At 47.7% G+C, this 27,479-nt stretch overlaps 1 protein-coding gene across 4 annotated transcripts in view; it reads right to left on the bottom strand.

The window, feature by feature from the left end:
* SORL1 (sortilin related receptor 1) overlaps positions 1-27,479 on the bottom strand; it is a 147,168-nt gene that overhangs the window by 95,034 nt on the left and 24,655 nt on the right. For all 4 annotated transcript variants that reach the window (XM_064482157.1, XM_064482158.1, XM_064482159.1 and 1 more), the window contains exons 4-8: positions 23,243-23,404; positions 21,861-21,928; positions 16,453-16,633; positions 5,982-6,083; positions 4,788-4,957 (exon numbers count right to left, since the gene is read on the bottom strand). In XM_064482157.1, the coding sequence (XP_064338227.1) occupies positions 4,788-4,957; positions 5,982-6,083; positions 16,453-16,633; positions 21,861-21,928; positions 23,243-23,404 (683 nt within the window). The remainder of the gene's footprint in view (positions 1-4,787; positions 4,958-5,981; positions 6,084-16,452; positions 16,634-21,860; positions 21,929-23,242; positions 23,405-27,479) is intronic.

Raw genomic sequence — 27,479 nt, 5'->3', positions numbered from 1 at the left:
TTATTGACGTGTAGTTGATTTACAACGTTAGCTGCAGGTGTACAGCAAAGTGATTTAGTTATACATATATTTTTTTCTTTTCATATTCTTTTCCATTATGTTATTATAAGAAATTGAATGTAGTTCCCTGTGCTATACAGTAGGTCCTTGTTGTTTATCTATTTTATATGTAATAATGTGTGTCTGTTAATCCCCAATCCCTATTTTATTCTTCCCCGCTCTTTCCCCGTTGGTAGCCATAGTTTGTTTTCTACGTTCGTTAAGTCTGTTTTTGGTTTGTAAATAGAATTTCTATCTTTTTTTTTTTAAGATTCCACATATAAGTGATAGCATATGATATATTTGTCTTTCTCTGACTTACTTCACTTGATATAATAATCTCTAGATCCATCCATGTTGCTGCAAATGGCATTATTTCATTCCTTCTTATGGGTGAATAATCTGCCCTTTTTTTAAAAAAAAAGTGATTTTATTTTATTTATTCTAGTTTTTTCAGTTTTGAGGGCAAGATGCTCATCTGATCAATCACTCCTCACTTGAGGTTCAGAATGTTGAACGCAACACAGAAAAGTCGGTGTTGGAGGCACATTTATTTCTCCACTAACAAAACTGACCCCAAATCTTCCAGTGAGCCTTGACAAACAGGAAACAAGAAACCAAACTTGCCAGATACTAATTATGCTGCTGGGGCTTAAACCTAAGCCCATGTGTAAGAACACAGCTGAGGGGCCCCATGGCCACTGTGCAGATACTCACAACAAATGAGCCAACAACACCCTGATCCGACAGGATCGCACAGAGTTTGTGTCACGGAGCAGAGCAGAACCCCATCCTGAAGACGCGGTACCCCTAACCAGGGTGGCTCTGGAAACCTTGAAGTTACGCTTATGAACAGGGAATCAGAGCAACAAGACCCTCCCCGGCCCCGACCGCTACGATCTCACTGGGATAGCAGTTCTGCAGGAACACACGTTACAGACGTAACAGATCTCTGAGAAAGGGTAACCACAGCGCACACGGCTTCCTGCCATCTGTCACACGAACCTGGAGCTCCACGACTGTGCTGCCACCTCAGACACAAAGATGCACAGGCAAGCGGCAGGGCTACTCAAGCCCAAGAGACAGGGTGAGGACCTAAGGGAAGTACCAGTGCCGAGACCACCTCTGCCCACCCAGGGCTTCCTTTGGTCTGTTTTAGTTATTTTCCAGTTGCTTCCTCGGGAATCAGTCCGAGGTCTGCCACCCTCCTGCCCTGTGTCCCTCGGCTCTCCTGCTCGGGAGCCCATCACCCTGAGGTCCGCCGTCCTCGGGTGTACTGGCTTCTTCCCAAACCTCTGGGAGGTCTGCGTTTCACTTCGAGGAGCCCTGTCCCTTTCCCTGGCCTCTTTCCTGGAGTTTAATCTTTTAGATCTGAGCAGGGGCCCTGTGCTGCCCACGCTCCTCCGCCTCCAGGTCCTGGTGCATCCTGGCACCTCCCCTCTGACGCCTCCCACCCCGCCACAATCTGACTCACCCCAAGCACACCCCCGAGTTGCTGTCTTCCGTTTTCTCTCACTGGCTCTCACCGCAGCTTCTCCCCTTGCCAGGCGGCTCAGGAGGCCCCCCTTGGCCCCCACGGGACGCCCCACAGGCCTGAGGTCTCTCCCACCCATCTGTGTAGACGCTACCCTCTACCAAGGTCAGGTGGTCGCCCCAGTAAGAACTCCTTCTCCAGGGCTCTAAGTAATGAGATCCAGGTCCCTGGCACCATACGTTCCTAATGAGCTCAAAGAAGAGCTTAGTTCCAAAACCACACAAGGTTCTGTTTGGTTCTGTTGGTTTCTTTAAGCCACCTGCCCACATAACCTAATTCACCATTCTCTCATTTCGTCACACTGTGATGGAGACATGGATGACAAAGGTTGTTCAAGGGAGCATGTCTGAACATCTCCAGTCCTGAGATAAAATCTGAAGAAAAAAACATTAACTGAGTTTATCAATCTTGACGTAAATCTATTTTCAACGTCCCAACCACACTAATGTCAGGGAGGCAGGAGGGACACCTGTAACTGCGTAAGGCCATCTGTCTGTCTATGGTGGCCGTGTGGCCACGTGACTGAGGCTCCCACTTCCTGGGGGGCTGCACTGTGCAGCTTCTGGCTCCTACTCTGCCCTGTCACCATCTCCATCCTGAACAGCTGACAAATACAGGGGCTGTGGTTTGTCAGCCCCACAGCTGGAGGCTCTCAAAGGTGAAAAACAATGAGTCCACGATAGACCTGAGACATAGCAGTTCATCATTTTACTTATAGAACAGGAAGGAGACTATTACTCACCCATAAAAAGGAATGAAGTATCGACAGCTATTGCATGTGGATAAACCTTGAAAACATTACACAAAGTGAACAAAGCCAGACACAATGGTCAGATGTTGGGGTGGGATTCTATTTCTATGAAACAGCCAGAACAGAGATAGAAGTAGCCCGGTGGTTGCCAGGGGCTGGGGGGAGGCAAGAGTGGGGAGAAACTGCTGAAGGGGTAAGGCGTTTTCTCTGGGGGAAATGAAAATATAAATGTTTGGGAATTAGACAAAGCTGGTGGTTGCACAACACTGTGAATGTGCTAAATGCCACTGAGCTGTGCACTTTAAATAAACGGTTAAGCTGATGTTATGTAACTTTCACTGCAATAAATTATTTTTTTTTTTAAAAAGCCACAGGAACCAGCCCACAGGGGCTGCGACAGACCAAACCAGAACAACCTGAGGATGAGTCACGGCAGGAACGGTTTATACGCATTAGAAGACACTGGGTAATAAATTACCTGTGAATCTGTACCAGGGGAGAAAAAGGAGTAAAAGATGGCAGCACCTCCAAAGGAGAAGAAATGGAGTGGAAAGGCACCATCAGAGACCACACGGGAAGTACTCGGCTCAGAGAGCTAATAGGCATCTCCTGGCTAATAAGTCGAACTGGAACTCCTGGTCTTTTCCCCACACCTGCACCTCGCCCAGTCCGCCCTGACCGTGAGGAACCATCCTTGTACCAGCTGCTGGGGTCAAGCAGCAGTGGGGCCCTGATGTCTCCTTCCAATGTCCAATCCATCAGCAAAGACATCAGCTAATGGTCAGAATTTGACCCTTTCTATCACCTCCGCTGCCACTGCCCTGAGTCCAGCCAGCGCCAACCTCCAATGCCTGGATTTGTGCAGGACCCTCACGGAGAGACCCCGCTGCCGCTCGTCCCCTCCAGACACGTGGAAGTCTGCTGTCTAACTTCCACCCAGCATCTGGGGTGACATCTTTAAAATATAAGTCATGTGAGTGTTGACAAAATTATTGATAACACTGCCCCTTTATGTTTTATGCACTTTTCTTCATATAATGCGATTCAAATTTGTTTTAATGGTGTAAAAAAATGAAACAGGTTAAATCAAACGATGTCCATCTTCTGGTCGTGCTTAAAAGCACAAAATAAAGTTCTTTCTATGCCCTCAAGCCACCTAAGCCCTACTCTCCTGGTTCCTGGATCTTGGATTCTCTCTTCCCTCCTTCAGGTGTTTGATCCACTCTGGCCTCCTCTCTGCTCCTAAAATAAACCAACAAAGTTCCACCCTCAGAGCCACTGTGCCTGCTGTTCCCTCCACCTGCAATGCTGTTCCCTCCACCTGCAATGGTCTTCCGCAGGTATGTGCCGGGCCCTCTCCTTCAGGCACCTGCACCTGTCACTCCCCTGAAGCAGCCTTTCACGACCAGCCAATATAAAATTATACACTTGTAACCCCCAGTCCTCTTATCTCACTTTATTTCTCTCCTCAGCACTTACCATTACAGACAGATCACACACTTGTTTATACAGTCTTCCCCCAATTAGACCTGGCCCTTGTTCCGAGTTTTCCTTGCGGTTTACATGATTTCCCCACTGTGCAGGGAACACCACGGGGCACCGAGCAGCAGCGTGCTTGCTGAGTGAACTGATGACAGAATGAACTGGCACCATGAAGAGGGACAGTGGGCAGCAACGACATGCCCTCTGACCTGGTGTCACAGCCTCAGAGCCAGACTGCACTGAGGACCAGTCAGCCAGCGCCACCAGACGGCTCTTTCCAAGAGAAGAGAGGAACCCTAATCACAGTCAGACACACAGAAGTCTGCTTCGGAGGATGACAAATGAGGGTAACTGGACTCGTGGCACTAACGGATCACAGGCCACCCAGGGATTCATGGCATCCACCCTCCCAACCCCCAGACTCCTTGCGGCCCAGAGAATGCCCGTTACTGCACGACAAGACCATGCGAGTTACTGATAAAGGATCAATGTTGCTGGTGTCTCTTCACAGACACTACAGAAAAATACCTTGCAATTCCTGGGGGAAAAACAGAGTGATGACGTCAGTTAGCCAGAGTCACCGGGAGGCAGGGCCTCACGGCCTCGTCCACCTGCTGGCCCTGAGCTGATGGAACTTGGCAAGTGTTCCTTCCCACAGGCTCCAGGACCACAAAACCAGACAACTGAATGAAAGGAACCCAAAGGGGTGACTGACACAGGGGCTGTGACCCTAACTGTCCCCTGGAGCAGCGGTGCTCAGCCTCTGCATCACATAAAAATCACCTGGGGAGCTTTTTAAAAACCCTCACACCCCCACGACACCCTAAACTGAATACTATGTGACTTCAGGGAATGGGTGCCAGGTATCAGGGTTTCTAAAAGCTCCCCAGGTAAGTCCACGTGTACGGCTCCTGTTGAAAACCATCCGACAAGAGGCTGTGTTGGGGTGAGAGAGCCGGGAGGGACGCACAGTCTCCTTACCTCACCAGGGTGTCACTGCCCACCCCTCCTGGGCTGTAGTACAGGACATTCTCCAAGGACAGGGAGAACTTCAGCCCCTCTGCCTCTGAGATGTACAGGTTGGTGCGGTTGTTACTATGACTGACACACACAAACACCTGGTCCTCGGAGGCGTCTGCGATGTAATATTCCTTTGGCATCAAAAGTCAAAAAAAGACACGAGTCAAAAAAACCGCCTATGCCCCATGGACTGTCCCTCTGCACCCTAAAGCAACAACTTCCAAACATCCCTGGGACGAATGTGGGCTTGGAGCCCAAGGAAGGCCTCCCAATCCTGGAGAAGAAGCTTGGTTGACCCTCTCTTTGGAGAACCTGAGGCTGCCATGTGGCTGGAGCAGGTCCCTCAGCGGCAGGTGGAGCATAAAATAAGAATGCCACAGAACTCTACAAATGACCCAGAAGCCTCTTGGTAGATCAGGGGTCTCCTGATCAGTAGCACAAAGTACAATATGGACTCACATGTACTTCCCTCCCTCTCGTCTTCTCTAAGGAAGGTGGAGCACAGAGAAAGCAAAGAACTGACGAGCGTGTTCTCCGTCTCACAAGCCTCTGAGCCACTGACCTCCCGTCACACCCACTCCTAGCATCACGGCCTTCAAATGCCACCTCCGTCCTGTGGTCACTTCTCTGACAACCCCGGCCCACCGTGACCTCCCCTATCGCTCTGTCTTCCAACACGTACTGCACAGTCAGGCCGTGGACTATGTGTGGTATCTTCCTCTGCTCTGTTCTCAGGCTCTCTAATTCATCTGTTTCTAAAAGGGTGAGACTCAAATCTTATCCTCTTTTGGACCCTCACCCTCTGTGAGCAACACAGCAGGTACTCATAACTAACTACTGCCGTCACTAACCTCCCATCCCTTCAGCACTGACACACTGAGCCCCCGGACTCTGGCTCCAAACCTCTCTGCCAATCCTTCCCCACTTAAACCAAATTAAGGCTCCCATTCAGCTCCACTTCAAAGAGTGAAGAGGGAAAAAGCAGAGCAAGATGCCCAAAGCATCATGGTTCCCTCTCGAGACTTATTTAGTAAGTGCCTTCAGGGAGCCTTCATCAAATACCCACCCGAGAAGGACCTCCCCCATCCCCCTTCCCCGACCTCCGTATGGGACAACAGCAGTCCTTCCCACCCACCCCCAGCAGACCCCACTCACAGTAATAGGATGTCTTGTGACAAACTGGGCTGCTCTCATGGGCTTCCGGCCAAAGGAGACCCAGAGCTGAACAGAAGATGGCTGCGGACTCCCGAAGAGATGCTGCCAAAGAGGGGAGGAGAAAAAAACAATCAATGGTACCACACGACAGCCACTCAAAGTAAGTGAGAGAGGAAACAGAAAGGTCAGACCCCTCTGATTCTAGTAAAAACACAAAATCAAGAACGTGACCACAAATGCACATTTTTTGCAACAGCTGCTGTCACTGGGCCTGGTGTGCAATAGACATGAGAGGCTCCACAGATGTTCCATGAAGAGAAAGGATAACGGTGTGATGGAGAACTTGAGCCCGGGAAGGGGAATGAACAATGCGGAAGCTTAAGCAGAGGGCGAAAGGGAGAGGACCGGGTGACAGGGCCGAAGAGGCAAGTGGGCGGAGCCTGCAGCCCCCAGGCCACCACAGGGTGAGGTCGGCCACAGACCACGCGTACAGAACACACCCTCGACCCCATTCCTATCTGCAGATCCCAAGGGTCCTGGAGTCACAGGGCTTTCATTTGTACCACGGGTGGAAAGAAATTTTCATCGATTCTATTCTTCAATCTTTTAATACTTCTCATTGATGAAGGTGTCTTTTGCTAAAATACGTTTTCTTTGGTAGAATCCAGAGTGTTCCACAGGATGCTGACCACATCACACTGCATTTCAGAGAGATGAAACCACATCTGGAATCTTGAAGACGTGTATGAAAGAACTAGATTAAGAGCAAGCTCTACCACCTGAGGAAATCTCTAAATTTCTCTAGCTCCCAGTTTATTCATCTACAAAATGAGATGCTGACTTGAATCAGGACTCGGCATATGTGTTTAAATGGTCCAGGGACCCTACATATATATATATACACACATACAGATATATATGCACATTTTCTGTGCAGACAAACTCATTCATTTTGCGAGGGAGGGGACATACATTTTACTAGATTCTCAAGAAGGTCAATGATTCATAAAAGAACCACTGTAAAAGCTCTACATGGCTTTTTCCAGGTCTACATGTATGTGACTAGATGCTGAAGGCAAACATTGCATATCTCCAAGGACAGACAGGGAGACCCACCCGCATGTGGACACAAGTCACAAGCAGGATGATCATGAACCGTATTAGAAGGCTGGGCCCCCAGCCAGAAGGGGTGACCTGCCACAGTTTACGACAGATGTTAAATTCCTACAGAACATGGGACACACCAATTTCTCTTAACTGTAATATAACAATTAAATAGCTGGTCAAATTCATCACCAAGCTGATGAGATTATTTTTATTCATTTGGGCAGGAGTATACGTGTGTACACACACACTTGCACACACACACACATGCACAAAAAATTTTTTTTCAGGCCACCACTAACATTGGTTAAAAGTAGTTGGCTTTAAAGAAGCCACGTTGGGAAGTGAAAAACACTGCCTTTCCAAAATGGCTCCCTGAAAACCACATTAACAGCTTATACTCAGTGCGGGGCTGCAGAAATGATGGATCTATTAAAAACACAGTATGTATTACCTGAATGAGAAAAGAGTTCCCAGCAAAACTGCTATGGATAAATTCCAAAAGCCCCCCTGAAGTCAATAAAATTTCAGAGCGATGGATAAAGGTCAGATGATTTGCTTAAGTCATTCAACATAAATCCTCATGAATATACACAAATGCAGAGGTATCAGTGAAACACATTTTTTATGCTTTATGCTTTTTCACTACTTCCTACTGCAATTATATCTTAGAAAGGACTTGTTTTTCTCAGTGACACTCAGGCCCGATCATTAGTTAAATATTCAAAACATCCATCCCACTTCCTTCTGAGAGAATTATTCCTAAATCTGGATAATGAGGTTCACTCCTAATACATTCTCAAAAGCATTATTGTAATATTTCACTACCACCAAGAAACGCATTACCAATTAAACTGTGGCGCACTATTGATGGTAAGAGGTACTGTAAGGCCTTAATACTTTCCTTAATAAGCCATGGGTTTTGTTGTTCTTGTTGGGTTTTTCTTTATTATAATAAAACGTACTTGTGAAAAACATTCAATGGTGCAGACAGGTGGAGGGAAAAATGCAGAGGTTCTGCTCCTGCTCTGCTCCTGAGAGCCTACTGGTCAGTGGCTCTTGGCCACTCCTTCAGCAATGTTCTGTCCCATCACAAGTGATCATATGTGTACAGTGACAGACACAGCTACACCTGCCCCAACAGCCATTATCCCTTCCCTGCGGCAACAGGACCCTGACGGCCCCCCAAAGGAAGATTAAGGTTCTCTTCCTTTTGTACAATTCTATGTGGTCATGTGACCGAGTACCAGTCAATGAGATAAAAAAGGGCTATTGTACTGGGTTTTTCAGAAAGATGCTGAAAGGGACTGAATCAGCTGGAAGGGGACCTATTTTGGCCTCTCTGCCTGTCCTTATTCCTCCCAACTCCAGAAGACTTGAAGGCTAGTCCAAATGTCTTGGGCCATGAGTGAAACTTGAGAATGGAAATCATTAGTTTGGACGGTAGAACAGAAAGACAGAGGCCTGGGTCCCCGGTAACACCAGGGCACCAGCATGCCAGCCACAGAGTGCCCACCTCCAGGCAGCAGTGGTGAGAGAAAAATCAACTTCCATCTTGGCTAAGCCACTTCAGTTTCCAGTCGATTACCAGTAGCTGAACCCAATGCCAAATTGATACAGGCAATTTCCTCTTCCACATACAAATTAGGTCATGAGAGAAATACTGCTGTGCAACTCAACTCTTTTCATTAACAGTATCTTAGTGTTCTACAACTTAACTTTTTTTTTTCTTAATCAACAATGTATCTCAGACATCTTTCATTTAACAGCTACCGATGGCCATTTAGGTTATTTCCAGAAGTCCTCTTCAATGAGGGTACTTGTATATATTATCTTTTCTCAGAGCTACACAAGAATATTTGCAGGATGCAGCCTTAGAATTCCCAGGTCAAATCTTCATTTTTGATAGAGAGCATGAATGGCCTTCCTGAAAGGCTACACCACTTAACACATCTGCCAGCACACTTAACTTCACCAACAACTGGGAATTATTTAAATGCTCTAATTTATGCCAATATTATCAGGCCTGAATATTTATAATACGATTTTTTTTCATTTGGTGTTTTTCTTTCTTTTTTTTCAATGGAGGTACTGGGGATTGAGCCCAGGATCTCAAGCATGCTAAGCATGCACTCCACCACTGGGCTATTTCCCTGCCCCTGGTGTTTTCATTTCTGACAAGTAAATAAAAATTAATGTAAGAATCAGAATAATTTGTATTTCAGAGAGTCCATTTACATTCTTGTCTGAGATTCTGTCAATAGCAAAAAGAAAAGAAAGGGCAGGAGGAAAGAGTAGAAAAGAATTAAATAAATGACATATTCTGGCCAAGGGAAGGCCAAAGGATGTCATAATGACTTAGTCAATGAAAAGTTTCACAGAGAAAACTGGTGAGAGAAATGAGGGACCCCAAGACAGGTGGTGGACAAAGATACCAGTCCAGAAGCACCAGGGCTGCTGCATTCACTGCCACCTTTCGAAACAGTAACAAAGCTTCAGCAAAATATCTCCCACGTTCACACTGTGTATACCTAATTATTCACAGAGGAAATGATATATCTGGGAGTTGCTTCAAAATAGCCCAGAAAAAAAAACTTAGGCGCATGCAGACAGCTGAAAAGCGATTAGCCAACATAGGTAATATTGAGACTGAATGAGGGCACAAGGGAGGTCCTACCAGTACAAACTGTTCTTTGATGCAGATTTGAAAATGACCATAATCAAAAGTTTGCAAAGTTAATATTAATGGAAAGCACGTCTGGCATGGCCGAGTAAGGAAGGGACTCTGCAGGTCCACTCATCCATAAAAGCAACAAGAACACTCACAAGAAAGAACTCTCAAAATCAACTTTTTCAGAATCCTGAAAATTAAACACAGGCTTGCAAAAGCCCAAGGAGCACTTACTCAAGACAATGACTGGGGCTCGGCAAGGAGAGCCAGCCTGGCGATATTTTAACTTGTCCTGACCCATCCCTTTCCTCCCTAGCTCGGTGGTAGCCTGGAAACCCACGGCCTCACAGCTGCAGGAGCTGTGAAAACCAGCAGCCCGGGAGCCGCCGGAGAGGAGAGAACAGGTTTGGAGCCTCCCAAACGCCCCACGGCCAGAGGACTGTCAGCGTCTGACCTGCCTGGTGACTCGTCTGAAAGCTGCACTCTCAGGCCTTCTCTGCACATCACCTGACTCAGCTCCCTGGACAAACAGACCTAGAGCCAGGGGATTTACAGGAAACAGTCACCAGGGGCAAGTGTTTTAACACCACAGCTGCCACAGACACATTACCACCTGGACCTAACAAAAGGCGAATTAAAAAGCAGAAAAGGAAAATAAGGGGAAGACGATGTCCTCACGAGGCTTTGATAAGCTCTGAAATACTCCAGGGAACATACAAGGTCACACGCGTGAGGGCTGTGCGTACACTCAGGAAAGAACCGGAAAGGCCTAATCCCTCACGTCCTGCTAATAACCGTGAGACCCTACGCAAACGAGACGTGAAGGCTAAGACAAGTTGCAGGTGGCACGGAAGGCAGACTCCCCAGCACACACTCAGAGGCCCTCAGTAGAGGCTGCCAGACTAACGGTTCAAAGCATTTAAGGACATCTTCTCTGTCCAATCACTAGCTGACCACTTCTGGTCAGTACTTCAGTGGCCATACCCAGCGAAGGACGCGAACTTCACAAAATTAATGCAGGAAACGCAAAAACAATACAAAAAAAAAATGCAACAGCAGTAATACTGACAAACGGCAACAACAAAAAACCCTGGAAGGGGTTATTCTGATATGAGAAGTTGCCACATTGTATCACTTAAAATGTCCGGTTTTCAACAACAACAAAAAATGATAAGCAAACAGCAAAGTGTGGCCCATACACACACACACCCCACACACACAATAGTCATTGGAAACTGTTCCTGAGTCTTCAGTAAGTGGTGCTGGGAAAACTGGACATGTGAAGGACAGAAATTAGAACATTCTCCAACACCATACACAAAAATAAACTCAAAATGGATTAAAGCCCTAAATGTAAGACCAGATACTATAAAACTCCTAAAGGAAAACATTGGCAGAACACACTGACATAAATCACAGCGATATATTTTTTGAACCAGATCCTACAGTAAAGGAAATAAAAGCACAAATAAACAAATGGGATCTAATTAAACTTAAAAGCTTTTGCACAGCTAAGGATACCATCAACAAAATGAAAAGACAACCTACAGAATGGGAGAAAATATTTGCAAATGATGCGACCGACAAGGGACTAATTTCCAAAATATACAAACAGCTCATACACCTCAAATAAAACAAGCAAAGCAAATCAAAACATGGGCAGGAGACCTGAACAGACATCTCTCCAAAGAAGACATACAGATGGTCAACAAGCACATGAAAAGATGCTCAACATCATTAATTGTTAGAGAAATGCAAATCAAAACTACAATGAAATATCACCTCACATCAGTCAGAATGGCCACAATAAATGCTGGAGAGGGTATGGAGAAAAAGGAACCCGCCTACACTGTTGGCGGGAATGTAAATTGGTGCAGCCACTATGGAGAACAGTATGGCAGTTCCTTAAACTAAAAACAGACTTATTATATGATCCAGCAATCCCACTCCTGGGCATATATATGGAGAAAAATGTAATTCAAGAAGACATGTGCACCCCAATGTTCACAGCAGCACTATTTACAAAAGCCAAGACATGGAAACAACCTAAATGTCCATCGACAGATGACTGGATAAAGAAGATGTGGTGTATATACATATAATGAAATACTACTCAGCCATAAAAAAAAAGAATAAATGCCATTTGCAGCAACATGGATGGGCCTGAAGATCGTCATTCTAAGTGAAATAAGCCAGAAACAGAAAGAAAAATGCCATATAATATTGCTTATATGTGGAATCTTTAAAAAAAAAAAGGACATAAATGAACTTATCTACAAAACAGAAACAGACTCAGACACAGAAAACAAACTTATGGTTACTGGAGAGGAAAGGGATAGGAAGGGATAAATTGGAAGTTCAAGATTTACAGATACTAACTACTAAATATAAAATAGATAACAAGTTTATACTGTATAGCACAGGGAACTACATTCAATATCTTGTAGTAACTTATGGTGAAAAAGAATATGAAAACAAATATATGCATGCATATGTATTGCTGTCCACCAGAAATTGACACAACATTGTAAACTGACTATACTTCAATGAAAAAAAAAAAGAAACAAACAGAAATTCTTGAGTTGAAATACAATAACTCAAAACAAAAATTCACTATAGGAGTTCAACAAGAGATTTGATCTGGCAGGAGAAAGAAAAGTGAATATAAAAACACACTGATTCTGATGACCCATGCTACAACATGGGTGAAACTTGAAAGCATTATACCATGAAATTTTAAAATGTCAAAGCATCACATATCATATGATATCCTTTACAGAATATATCCAGAACAGGCAGAAAGTATGCCCATGGTTGCCAGAGGCTGCAAGGAGAGAGGAGTGGCAAGTAACACTACCGGGTACAAAGTTTCTTTCTGGGGATGACAAAAATGTTCTGAAATCAGACCATGATGACCATTACATGATTCTGTGAGTATATTAAATACCACAGACTTGTACACTTTAACAACGTGAATTTTATGGTCTATGAATTATATCTCAATATTGGCATCGTAAAAAATTAATTTTAAACTTATTGGTATTACAGCTTTATTTTTAATCCATAAATACAGGTTCGAGCTTTACTGCTGTATACGAGTTATAAGCATTAAGTGCTTATACCTAACTCTACTTTGGGTATACGTAAGTAATGTCATAATTAAAATAACCTGTCGATAGTCTGATTTTGGTCAGTTATCCTAAAATTCACACTCCAGTTGTGGTCTGCTATCCTCTCACGTAGAAGCCCATGGTTCTGAGGCAATTACTAAGTTTTTCTGTTATCACTACCAACATTAGAGACTTCAAATTAGCATAATGATGGTTAGAAGTTGGTCTTCAAGAATGAAGTGAGTGGCTGGTTGGTCAGAAAAGTGAAAGTACCAATGAGTTCCCCTGGGAAATCAGCAGCCTGCAAGGTATCTGAATTAGCCATAACGTCCTAAAGATTACAGCCCGGCATGAACAGGGCACAGCAATCCGGGGAGGCCGGGCCCGTGAACTCTCGGGGGCGATGCTTCAGACTTCTCAAGCTCTCGCACTAGAGGATTCTGGTTGCCTGATGCCAACCGAACGGGGAACAGAATCCTGCTTCTACAACAACAGTGGGCAAACTTTTTCTGGAAAGGTCTGTGTAGAAATATTTTAGACTTTGTGGGTCATCCTGCCTCTGTGTAACGGCTCCTCCCTGCCACTGTAACGAGAACGCGGCAATAGACAACACGTAGCCAATGTGCATGGCTGTGTTTCAATAAAACTTTATTGACAAACACAAGAGAAGGCCCGTCGTCGGCCAAGCCTGCTCTAGAACACTGTGTCTGCATCCTGCAAGGTGCACGTTTGTGCAGCTTTCAGGAGGAGCTGCAGCCAATCCTCACCACCTCCACCTCCTTGGCAACAACTGTTACCTCCCAGGAAGAACCTAACAGCTGTATCTCACCAAGTTCACAAGCAAGTTCACTTTGCAAAGGTGCCTCTCACTGTTACTTTAATGGCCCTAGCATTTGAGACAAACTATTACCACAAGTAGGTGAACTACATGTCAAAAACCAAGAAATAAAAATTAAACTTGGTTTTAAAAAAAAAATCGAAACGCATCAGACACAAAGCACATGTGAAGTTAGAGCCAGGTCAGTAGGGTACCAGGGGAGGTCTAAAGCCCTGAATTCCAGCACCACTCCACAACCCTGATGGCTGCCCTGACATGTTCTAAATAACTAACTTGCAAAGAACTGGAACCATTCACGGTGCTGGAAAAAAGCAAAAGGGTTAGTTGCCCAAAACCAATTTTCTGTGGTTTTGCAATTAGTTCCTTGACTTCCCTAATTTGATTTGAATCCATTTAACATTAAAGTCACTCAGAATTCCCCAAACCCAGCATCCACAGCGCTGGGCACACCCCAGATAAGAAGTTACAAACTTGCAGACCTAACACTCCTACTGATGAGGTTGTCCACCCAAGGCCAGAGTCATCCATCCTCATGGCTTAGGACTCTAATGTAATACGGAGGAAAATACCCATTTTTATCATCCACTGCCAATTGTGTTTCTTCTCTCATCAGTCTATCCATTGAGAAATGTTCCTTTGATAATATAACAGATCACTATCAAAAGCTTCTGCATGTAGAAGCCTCAGGGAAGAGTGTCTCAAATTTTGGAGATTCTTAGGCATCATATAGATGCCCAGGGGAAAAAGTGCATTTGGGCCCTGCCATCTGCATCTGGTACCCAGGGCCCTTGCTGATGCTGCCACAGGCAACCCTTCCAGGACGTGGCCGAGTTCATCTTACCTACAGTCTCCACTAAACCACTGACCTTGGAACCTGATGTCTGTCCATGTGCTGACGAAAGAAGCAATACAATGCTGCCATCAATTCCATACAAATAAAGAAGCCATACACGGGTTAAGAGTTGACAATGAAACAACCAGTAATTTAATATTTCCCCACCTTTACCCCCCTAAAAACCTAGCAGCCTAATCGTTCTAAATTAGGCAGGTCAAGATTTATTCAACTCTGTTGTACATCTGCTATGTATCAAGCATTGTGCAAGATACGAGGTACCAGATCAGTGATGATCTTACAGAAACAACCCTTGATCTCACCACTGGACAGGAGGAATAAATACATCACCACCGGCTCTCTGCAAATCAGCTGTGTCTAGAGAACAGACGTACTGTGAGGTCAGACTGGGGGGCACAGAAAGCTCCAGATGGGATACAGCTTCCTCTCAGGTGAGACCTCTAGAAATAACCGGGTTAAGAGAAATGGACACCAGCTCACACCTCAGCCCCAACTCAGTCCGTAGAATAAATCCGGCAATTAGTCACCGTGCCTTAAAATGAAGAAATTAAAATCTTACCAAAAACCCACGCCCAAGAAACTAAAACAAAAAAAGACCTATGAGGGCTGCAGACAAGGTTGTAAACACTACTGGAACTCGGGGCCACTCAACCGGATGTCACAAGGTACCAGTCCCCAGGGCTGACTTCTCACGTCTGCACTCCCAGCACACCCCTGCCCGAGGCAACTCAAAGATGCTTGTGTTCTTGAGTGGCTCTGTGTGCGAGTGTAAGAGAAAGGGGCAGAACGGGAGAGGCAGAGTGCAGATCATCCAGGAGGGACTCAAGGCAGACAGCCTGACGGAAGGAAACTTGCCATCGTTCAGTGCTTTTAGAAAACATTTTGCCAGGTGTGTAATGGGGAATCCCCTGGCCTCCTGCATCTTGTCCTTTCATTCCAGCCTCGCTCTCTGCCTTGCCTGTTGGGGAGATTCTCTGCCCTAGCATCCTACCAAGGGGGTTGAGCCGCTTCTGCCTGGCCAGTTACCAACCAGGGAAACAAGTGAGAGCCTGGAGGGAAACGTGACATCTGGTTTTAGTCCCTAAGGTTAACCGTGACAGGACAGAGAGCGACCTCCCAGTCACCAGAGGCCTTCATCTGAGCCTGAGGTCAGGGAAGCAAAGGCCGCATTAGGAAAGCAAGCTTACAGCCCCCAGAAACAGCAGCCCAACCTGCTCTCAACCAGGCCAGGCCTGGGTTTTTCCTGGACACAAGGTCAGGATGGCTGCAACGTGATGCAGCTGCAAGGCGAGTCCTGTTGAATAATCATCTGTGGTTTTCAATGAGCAAGCCCTCCCTGTCAGCATCTGGCTCCAACACATCAAATCAGGAGAAGACTTTCCCAAAGGCTGAGAGTTAAGCTACTTACTGACAGCTGGAAGCGTAATTACTGCTTTTCTTGGAGCATTAACTCCCACTAGCCAACAACTACACATTCTATTAGCCACGTAAATGAACGTGTCCAACACTCGCAGAGAAATCGGCCTGAGTTGAAGGGAAATCAGGCAGTGAGATTAGAGGGAAAAAAACCACTGAGCCGCACCCCTCCTGTGTCCTTTTAATCGGGATTTCAAAGAAATAGGTGTTTGTCAAGGATGCTTGGCTACCAGCAATCGACCAAATTCCCAGCACCCAGAGACACTCTGAGGGGTTGTCCAAGCTTCTCCACTCCTCGACCTTCCAGAATCTTCCAAGTCCCTAGGGAGTGTTCATCTATGTCCAGCACCTGGTCCAGCTCCCCAGGCACGTCCATCCAGCCCCTCCCCACCTGCGCAGACTCACCTGCCTGACCACAGAGCGCCAAGGCTCAGACAGCAAACGCAAAAGCAGTTGACTCCCCGGTGCCTCCGACTTACCACCGCCTTTGTGGCAAACATGTACTTGTCCCGGAGCTGGAAGTCCCTCACTTCCTCCAGGACGACCTCCAGGTTCTCCCGGGACTGGAAGAAGTCTGTACTTCGGAAAACTGTGGAGTAGCCAGAGGGCTCGTGCCGTTCGACGTAGATGGTGTTGGGTTCATCGTATGGATCGACTCCCCTGGGGGGAGAAAAACGGTTGCCATCATTTCCGTGTTTAATCATTGGAGGCATGGAGGGTCTACCATGCGGACCACCAGCTAGAACTGAGGGCCATCGTGGTGGGATCTGTCAGAGACACTCTCTGTGCTGCGAACATCCTTTTGGTTGCTCCTGGGCTCAGCAGAGGGAAAGGAATTGCCATTTGTAGAGTGTTTTATGCTGGTCCTGCTGTTTACAAAGTAGCTGGGGGTTTCGCTCCAGGCAAGCTGGGGCCATGCTTCAGGAGAGGGAAAAGAAGAAAAAGTAAGAGGCCAGTGTTTGAGACTCCGTAAGGACTGCCTGCTTGAGCCTGTCAGCAAGTTTCCGCCTCAAGTTATGAAGCTCAGAACAAGTTATGAAGTCCCCAGGATGCTACCTTCTCGGAAGAAAAGCTCCAGGGGAAACCACACCTGAGGAACCACGAGGCCCCTCTTTCTCACGGACCCTGCCCTTTCTCTTTCTGTCTGTCCCTGGCTGTTGTCACCTGTCTATGCCACCAGCACAAAGTCACCTCCTACGAGGCTCCTTCACAAACTGTTTCGTGCACGTACGGATGCCCTCAACAGCCTTCAGAAACGCAGGGCTCACCCCTTCTTCTGCTCTGTCCACACCACCCCCTCTGCGGGGATGCCCTCTGCCTCGACTCTGACCTACACATCGAAGTCCTACTTGTCTTCTGAGGTCTAGTGCGAGTCCCCCTCCTCCAGGAAGCCTTCCCCCAGTGCTCTTCTCCCCCCTAAATCAGCAATGCGTCCCCACTGCCGTCAATTTCAAGCCTTTTTTATGAGCTTCAAACAAAGGCAGAGAATCCCCTTGGTTAGCGCATTTGGGAATCAGCCTCCTCAAGTCACACAGCAGTGCTTCTTAGCCACTGTCTTATGCTGTTCATCGTAATGTGGTTGTCTGAGCTTCCCAGAGTACAGATTCCTTTAAAGGCCATGTCTCTACATTTCTTTTTATCCTGCACGGCTCCCAGTTGAATTGATCTTTGCTGCATGGATCCATGGACCATATTACAGAGGCTATTCCAAAGTGAAAACTGTAGAGTGATGAGACCAAACTGCCTCGGAGAAGCTGTGCACTGGTGAGCCCCCCCGTACGGCCCCAAAGAGCAGCTTGGGAAGATGGCTAACCTGCCCGGGGTTTCCTCACATGCACAGGAACACCAAGGCCAGGGGGCGGGTGGGGTGGGCATTCTGCCAGCGGGAAAGACAGCTGGAGAAATCAGGAAGAGAGCTTCGTAGTGAGGATGCGGTGATGACCCAAGGATACAAAGGGGGGCTCGTTAATGCAACTGTCTTTGCACAGTTCTTTAGGCACAACAGCTCTCAGGATCATGAAGGCAACAAAAGAAAATTCCTTCAAAGATGTACTGTCAACAGCATATTCCAAGACAGACAGAAGGAAAGGAAAGGAAAGGAAGAAAGGAGGAGGAAGGAAAGAAGGGAAATAAGAAACAGAAAAACAAAAGCTCCTCTTTTTGTAACCAGGGAAAATGTGACTTTGGCTCCACAATCTGGAGTCCTAGTCGGACACTGGAGAAAGCAGCCCGTCCTGATGCAGGAGACAAGTAAATGCTCGTCACCAGATGCTGTGTGCAGAGCGGGGGAGGGCGTAGGGTGGCAGGAGGACACATTCTCTTCTTTTCCACAGTTAGAAGTACTCATTAAAGTACTTCCTCTATCCTGGAGGATATGCAAATTAAAACGCGCTGGATATTTTTAAAAAGGCAGAGAAGAAGGGACCTTTATTCAGATATTCTGAGACAGCGCTCACCTCTGTTATTCCTTCCTGGCCAAAAGCAGCAGCCAGCATCTAGCGATGGAAGGAGCTGTGACTTTCATCCCAATTCTCTTCCGTAATCCCTACTTGAACCTCCCACTTCCGAGAGCTGCTCCTGCTGCAAATTCTTGTACTTTGCAATCACCAGCCTCCCACTTTCCACGCTCACTGACACTTCCTCCCAATTCTCTTTACCCTCGTTCGGAAATTCCGAGCCTTGCTCCGTCTCTGAGCACAGTCATGGGTCCTGGGCTGGCCTCACCGCCTCACTTACAACCCTTCAGTGATGTTCCTCGGGGCATCCCTGAGCCCCTCCCCCGTAGCTCTTCCACTGTCCTGTGTCGCCAGTCTGCAGCTCTGGATAACACAAGTCATCGGTCTTCCTCACTCCTGCTCCAGGGCTGCCAAGCATTGTCGGACAAATGTATGCACCTTTATTCTCTGAGAGGTTAGATTACACTCTCACCTATTATGGGGAATCCTAGAGGGAAATCTCCCCAATAGCCTGAAATTCCCTGACACGAGACATGTAATTATCCAAAATAAGCTAGGCTGGTCCTCTCCCCTAAGATGTCTACCTGCATGTCTGCACAGAGGCAGAAGGCACCACACACAAACTCCCAAACGTGAAGTTCTCTACTTAGTAATCCTGCTGGTTTGCCCCCTTAATAGATGACTCTCTAAACAGATAAAAGAGTAATTTGTCCCCTTAAAGCTCAAAGAAAGCCAAAAAAAAAAAGTTCTCATGGTATTCCTTGGGAAGAGGTTGTGCTTAGATGAGACTGGGTTTTATTTCACTAAGACTATGACGTCTGCCCAAGGGAAATAACGAAAAGGCTCAGAAAGAGCTGCCCTCTATAAGAAGGAGGGCCACTGGAGCCTGAAGACACTCAACTGTGAGGCCTCATTCTGCTCCAGCCTTCTTTACTGCCCTCGATGACCAAGCAAGCAACACCAACTCGAAGACGCTCCTCTTCAAATAGAGGGCTAGGAGATGCACAGACAGATCTCGTGGGGTCATTACATTTAAAGAGGGCTGAAACTGCACGTAAAAGTCAAGAGACCAACGACACATTGGAAAAAATAAGAATAAATGAACACACACATACAAGCTCTCTCGCATAGCACAGGACCAACCTCAAATATACAAAGAGCTCCTGGAAATCAATCATATAGAGACTAACAATCCAACAGGGAAAGAGCAAGGAGCATGAGCAGACACGTCCCCTAAAAAGATAAGAATGACCATTAAAGGGGGCAGGGGGTGGGAAGGGACAGACTGGGGTTTCAAAATGTAGAACAGATAAATAAGATTATACTGTATAGCACAGGAAAATATATACAAGATCTTGTGGTAGCTCACAGCGAAAAAAACGTGACAATGAATATATGTATGTTCATGTGTAACTGAAAAATTGTGCTCTACACTGGAATTTGACACAACATTGTAAACTGACTATAACTCAATAAAAAAAATGTTTAAAAAGAAAAAAGAAAGAATGACCGTTAAGTAGGCTGAAAGATGTTCCAACTCATACATAATACGGAAAATGCAAATTAAAACTACACTGAGATACTATTATTTCTTGCCCAACACACTGGCTGTGGAGAGAGACACAATTCTATGTCGTTGAGCTGAGTGCAAAATCTGACACTTTCTATAGAAAACCTGGCAAAGTTACAATTTCAGTGCTACATTCACTGGGGATATATATCAGTGTAAAACTGACAAAAGTCTGTGCCCTTGTGGGGCTTTTATTCTCCTGAAGAAAGATGAATAACAAGCACAATAAGAGTACATCAGAATGAGGTAAGTGCAAAAAAAGAACAGATCAGGGTGCAGCAGATTGGGAATGAGAGGGGAACAGCTGCAATTTTAAGAGGATCCTCAGGATAGGTTCACTGACAAGGTGATGGTAGATATGAATGAGGCAAAGGAGCAAGCCATAAACATACCTTTAGTAAAAGCATTCTAGGCAGAGAAAATAAAAATAGCAAGTGCAAAGTCCCTGTGGTAGGAATGTACCTGGCATTTAATCTGAAAGAAGTGATGGTGCATATTGATTGGTTCAAAGCCGGAGAACAACATGATCTGACCTGCTTCGAACAGGATCAACACAGCCGTGTTCTGAGAAGTGGCAGAAGGACAAGTGTAGATGCAGAAAGACCAGCTGGATCGCTAACGAGTGACCGTGGTGGCTTGGAGCAAAGGAGGAGCTAAGTAGTGGATCCTGGCTACACACTGAAGGCAGAGCCAGCAGGATTTCCTGACAGACTGAACGTGATGCATGAACAAACACGGACTCAGTGATGACTCAAGAGTTTTTGACCTGAGCAATGAGAGACTGAAACGGGGAAGATTACAGGTGGAGCCGATCTGGGGCGGCAAAGAGCAAGAGGTTTGAAGTTTGGCAGGTGCGAAGGGGTTGACTGACCCGCCAAGTCCACTCCTGGGAATCTGTTTGACAGATTCGTGTGCAAACGTACAAATTCATGTATTCCAGATTGTGTACAACATCCCGGTAACTGAAAGATCAGAAGCAACTAAGACCAGAAACAACTCTGCTTCTTAAAGTGTAACCCTGTTGCTTTCGCTTTCCTTCTCAAAGACCTACCACGGCTCCGCACCGTGTTCAGAATTCAGGCCAGATCCCTTTATTAAGCACTGCAGAGTCTAATACTGGCATCCGCTTCCAAACGTCACCCAGTACCCGGTCCAAAGAGAAGACTCAGTGTTTCCAAGACTCATCTCTGCTTCTGGCCATCCTGTTCCTGTCTAGCCTTCCTGTCCTGCGCACCTCCACACAGCCACGCCCTACCCCGTCAGGCACATCCTGGACCAACAGGAGCCGCCTGCGGGGAGCTGCCTAGGGTCCTCCCGTCTGGAAGGAGTGCACCCCTCCCCTGGCTTCTCAATCTATGTCTGTGGGACTTCTGTGTTTCTTTCATGATGTGTGTTATTTGCACAAAATGACTTTTCTTATCTCCTCACCTGCAATCTCCTTAATAACTATATCCATCAATTATTCAACTTCTTATCCCCTAAAGCATCGAGCATGTTTTATATTCAGCAGACATTCAAAAAAATATGTTATGAATGAACGAATGAATTTTAGGGGAAAAAAATCCCCACTTCTGGTATGATGCTCTAAAAATGAAGGTCTTTTAGAAACTCTAATACATGCAAGAGCTTCAAGATTCCCCTGAATTGCCTCATGGATTGAAAAACGCAAAAGCTCCGTCACTCCTCTCGCGAGGAACCTTCCTTTCTCATCCCCTAGTGAGTCAGTTATTCCTGCAGCTCTATTTCCCAGGTCTGGAGTGTGTAATTCCTGAAGCAAATGCTTCACATTTCAGGTGAGGACCCGGTCTGTCCTCCAACAAGGAGATGTGGTCACTCACATTTCTTAGATGGCACGACTTACCAAGAGAAGGATTTGACATGCTCCTGAATCATGATCCAGGTCTGGCCAAAGTCGTCCGACTTCCATAGCTGCGAAGACCAAAGTGACAAGAAGTGGTCACGGTACAAGAGGCATCACCGGCAAACACCCCCAGAAACCCCACCCTCAACCACGTGCCGCCTGTGAAGACGGGCGCGGGGATCCCCGCGGCCACCTCGGTTACTCCACAGGCAAGCACGGGCGGGGAGGGGAGGACAGATCTGCACCTCTGTGTTCTTCTCCACAATAGCAGCTGGAAGGAAAAATGACTGTGACTTGTCTTCCATTTACAGATGATCAGAAATTATATTTTATTCAAGACGGGCCCTCAGAGGATGGTTAAAATGAAAGGGTTACACTCGGTACTTCTTGCCTGGGAAACAAGCGTCCTTAAAAACTCACAATGAAAGCTGAGTGGAGAGGACTCTGGCTAAGTGCAAAGTCAAAGGCACCAAGTGGAATCCACCAAATACATGGGGTGTGGCCATGAGGAACCGACCTGCTGATCTCTGCCAAAGCCCCCAACTTCCAAAGACAAAGCCTGAGGGTTCCTGTGGTCCTGGGGACTGCGGAATAAGAGGCAGGAGACCAAACAACAATAACCCACCTACGCCACCCACACGGAGGCTCCTCCCTAAGGCGAGCGAAGATAAACAGGTCTGGTTTTGCTTAAGCAACCTGCAAAGGAAAAGAAACGTTCCACGTTTCCTCCGAGCAAAGCCATTCGATACTCATCATGGACCCAGTCGACAGGTTTCACACGATTATGCCAGATCGATGATCCTGTTTCAAGTTTCAACTTTGAGAAAGAAATCCTACTCAGATCACCCCCCATCTCTCACATTTCCTTCAAATCCGAGTTAAAGAAGGAAAATGGGCACATTTTTTTACATGTGCAAGCACACACACAGGGCGAATATTAGAGCTCATGGTAACTTCAAATAACTGGTGGGCAAAGACAGTGTGATTAAGGTGGAGGAGGGGAAAGGCGGAACAGGATCCGACAAGAGGACCCCGCAGAGCTCAGACTCCAGACTTCTCTACCTGGTTCTCTCTGATTCACCCCCGACTGACCCTCTGCCGCCGGGACTAACGAAGGTGCACCTGCCGCGAGACGGGCCTGATGTGTGACTATGAGCGAGGGCCTGCGGGGCTGGGCGCTGCTCCCTGGCTTGGGTGCAGACGGAGAGTGCCGGGGACGTATCTTTCCTTAGCCATGGGAAGTGAAACAGGAGCTGCCAAGGCTCAGCCTGAGAGGGGAGGAGGGAGGGGCAGGGGAGGGCACGCAAAGGACAGGCAACCCCCACCGGCAGAGCAGGACACTCGAGGAGCCCCATCTGACCGTGTTCCTGAAGCTCTCTTACCTGCTTGTTGGGGTGAGACCTGTCAAAGCCCAGGAGAAGGTTGGAGGCCTTACTATGCAGGAGGAGGTCGGCTGCCCGGAAAGGGATGGAGAAGCCTTGGATGGTGTTGCAGAAGTCATACGTGGTCCAGAGGTACTGGGCATAAGCGTCTGCAAAGATGTACTGCAAGGGAAGGGAGTCAAGCTTAGAGCAGGGCCTGGATGGGAACCCCAACAGCCCCACCCTGACAGCATGCAGGTGCCCGGGGCCCGCAGGGCTTCCGCATGGCCTCCCCATCATCTCCTGGCAACAAAGAGACACCAGTGCACAGTACACAGGGCTCAGCGAAGGTAAGGGTGCAGGCAGGCTGCGGTGAAGCCAGCCAGTGCTCCTGCTTAACCTGCTAATGAAGCTAGTCAAACCTTTTCTATTTTTTCTTTCAGCTGACTTGGGCTTTGTGACTCCCTGGTGGGGCACTGGGTCATCATCAGAGGGTGGCTCTAGGAAGCTGGACAGAGGCCTGCTCTCCAGACGGGCTGCACACGATGGGCCTGTGGACCACCCACCACTGCACCCCCCGCCACGCCTTTCCAGGAAGATCCCCAACATTGCAGCACTCAGGAAGATCAGCGTCTCCTTCCTGCCACTATGCCAGGTGACAGGGCAGCTCTGGGGCTGGCAGAGTCCTGCTGGGGCACAGCAGATGGGCAGAGCCCTCACCTTATTTTACTTCTGCACAGGTGAGTGCAGAACTTTGAACAAGTTTGGCTGGAAAGTGACTGCCGGCCGAACGAGTTCTCAAGGGGAAAGGATGGAGGCAATTCAACTAAACCCCCGTGCACTGAATCTCCACCACAGACCACATGCTGGCGGTGCCCCAGAGAAAGCAGAGAATCCTTCCGCTTAAGTACCTTCCAATCTAATGTGGGAGAAAGACATGTCCACGGCCAGCTACACTCAAAGGAAATGAGATTAAATCAGAAAACGTGGACACAGTCCGACAACAGCACAGATGATAGATCAGCTCTGACTTGGAGATCAGACAAGACACCATGGAAGATTTGAGCCTTGCAGGGTAGGCAAGACTTCCACAGGAAAGGAAGACTCCAAGTTGTGGGCAGTTTGATTTGGGGAACAAAAGAGGAGGAGGAAAAAAAAAAAAAAAAACAGCATAGGTTTGACGACAGTCCTGAGGGCCTATGGGAGGTATCAGAACATGAGGTTGGAAATCCCAGGTGGTGACAGGCCTTTCGTGCACACAGAGAACTGCAGGACAGCCCAGAAGTACAAGGTGGTTCAGGGGACGACCGCAAACCTGAACTAGAGCAAGGGGGCCCCAGCGCCAGCAACTCCCAGGCACTGACATCCTGGAAAGCAACAATCCGGAGGAATCCCGTCCAAGGACATGTTCCCTAACGGATTCCGCCTGAGCCAGATCCGGCTTCACTCTGAATCCTTTCGGCGCCTCCAGCCTCGGCTGCGGGAACACTTGTTTGCATGTTGCTCTCAGATGTTCCTGCTCCTTTTCCTTTGCGCGCTCTCTCCCCACATCCAGACTGTAAACTTCCCAGGAATGTCTTTTACACGTTCTTTCTCCTGTGTTTCCTCCACAGGATCTAATGTAAAAGTCCAGACTCTGGAGAAGCCTCATTAAATCTAACTCCAAAGGGCAGTCAATGCTGTGAAAGCAAAAGCTCCTGGGACCAAACACAATGTGATAAACACAATTATGATCCTAAAAGGACCATCCCAATTTGGGGCATAAGAGTGTCCCTGAGAAAGAACTTAGCCCAACCTCCTGCTCCAAAACCATCTTGCTTACTGGGGAAGGGAGTGTTCTCTCAGTTTGAAAATTTTTCCCCAGAAGCTGTTTCATGGCTTCCTGCAGACTCACCTTTGAGAACCTGGAAATCACGGACCCAGTCTCAGACCTGAGGATGCTCTGCTGTAATTGTGCAAGAGCACTTAGGATGTGCCAGGCACTGAGCTGGAAGCCCGGCGCGCCTTCCCTCCTTCCCCCCACGGAGCGCCCACCGCAGGCGGGTCCGCGCTGTACGCAGTTACCTCCCCTCTTACTGCTGAGGACACTGACGCTTAGGGTCACCACGCAAGGTGACCAGGAGGCGGCAACATTCACATCAGCTTCTGGCTGGTTCCTCAATCCTCACCTTTCTTCTCCCAACAAAAAGGCAGCATGTCCCAAACTGAATCCATCGGTCTTACACTGCGCTGTTAGGCTCACTGAAGTACCCCCTCTCTTAACCCGCTCCTTAAATGTGCCCAGGAACCTCCCTTGCCTCTGCGACACTGTCTCACCAACTGCCCCCCACCACCCCACCCCGACCGTCTGTCTTTGATTCTCTCTTTCCAGCTTCCTTGTCTTCATCAGCTCCTTACCCTCAGGTGAACTCCAAACTCTTCCATCCTTGGCTGCTACCCTGGTTTATGGGTCATCCTTCCACAGAGCTTCAACGACTGCCTCCAGAAGCAAGCATTCCGTGACCCTCAAGTCTCCACCGCCCACCTCGACTTCTGCCTGAGAGTCTAGTTTCATGACCTTCTTTACCTTCTCAGCACCTGCACTGATGTGCCCAGATTTCCCATTCTGTCCAAAACTGAATTCTTCAACGCCTCCACCCCAAAACCCAATTCTCCTTCCCCACGTCCCAAGTTCTATCCACGCCACCCTCCTCCTCCCAGCCCCAATGCTCACAATCTGGGTCAAATTTCTACTCCACTCCCTGCCTTCGGGCCGCACTTTCAATCAGCCGCCTACCTTGTTGTGTTTCCTTCTAAAATGTTTTTCACCATCAGTGCCTTCCTTTTTATTCCCAGAGCTACTAGTGTGGCCCGTGGCCCTCCTAGAGACTAGAAGGAGCCTGGGAGTGGGCCCCGCGTGTTATTCATCCTCCCGACTTCTGGGACCCAGCAGGGAGGGAGATACTTGGAAGGTGATACTAGGTTTGCTTGAGTGAACCAGGCAACTTCATGCCCATATTTGCACATGGGCTCGCTTTCTGATTCTTCTCAGATCTTATCCTTCCAGCCCATCCTGCACACTGCCAGCAGACACAGGTCCCTGAGAGTCAGTCTTCACAGCAACTCCCCAACTCCAAGATTCCTCCACGGCTCCCTCCAGTCCTCAAGGCAAAAAGCAAGCTCCTCCGACGGGGCGTCCCTGACATCGTGAAGTCATTCAGTGCAAACCCTCCCCTTGCCGCCTGCAGAGGAACCACATTTGGCACCCAATGCCTCTGCCCACTCCTTTCTCCTCCCCGAGGGCTCCCACCAGCTCTGCTTGAGCTACTGAACTCGTGCCCATCTGTGAAGTTCCAGCCCTAATCTCAAGCACCCAGGAGCCTTCGCTTCTCTGATCCAACCTCACTTAAGTTGAACGCCCTAGCTCTAATTCCTGTTGTTAAGTAAACCTGTCCCATATGCACATAGTAGGAAGGCACAGAACGTCCTACTCTGTTTTTAAGTCCTGAGGCAAACTGCATGTCAAGTCTGCTCAAGGCGACCCTATAGATTTGCCAGCAGAGCTGACCTACTGGGTGCTTCCTAACCTGTGTGACTTCTGAAGCATCCTCACATGCCCCCACCTCTCCAAGCCTGTCTGCAACCACTTAATATTCCAGAGGTGCTCCAACCTCTAGCTGAAAGCTATGTTTCCTCTTAAAATACAAAGACCTCTGGAAAGTTGACAAAAGATGCTACAGAATTCATCCTTGTGTTAGTGTAAGTGATTCTCTCTGGTCTTGACTGGAGAAGCCAAGGGAGCTGTGAGAGGAGGGAGGGCAGAGGAGGCAGTGAAGGGACACCTCTCCAGGAGGCGGGAACCTAAGGAAGCAGAGCAAACTGTTTTACCATTCCACACGGGACCAACACCCGCCTGCAAAAGGGCAGGACCAGCTCTGGCTTCCACTGAGGCATTCCATTCCAACTGCACATCCAGTGACCTTCTGCAGAGAGCCCAGACACATCCGGACACTGCTGGCTGATCCTGGGTGCAGGACGAGGCTGGCGGAACCACCAGGTGGCTGGAGCAGCACACTGGTCCCAGAGGCGGCACCCGGGTGACCGAGAAGAAGGAAGTGGGATGGCGGGCTAATTCAAAAATAGACCCAAACACTCACATGACCCCACAGCCGCTCCACCTGCCCAGCGGCACCTGCCTTCCCCTTTCACAGGCACGCCCCAGCCACCCACCAAGACTTCCACGTGGCCCTTGTGTGACATCTTAACCTTTCAGAGCAGC

Source organism: Camelus dromedarius, chromosome 34, assembly GCF_036321535.1.
Source record: "Camelus dromedarius isolate mCamDro1 chromosome 34, mCamDro1.pat, whole genome shotgun sequence".
In the NCBI taxonomy this organism is placed as follows: domain Eukaryota; kingdom Metazoa; phylum Chordata; class Mammalia; order Artiodactyla; family Camelidae; genus Camelus; species Camelus dromedarius.
This window is presented reverse-complemented; position numbering and strand designations above follow the sequence as displayed.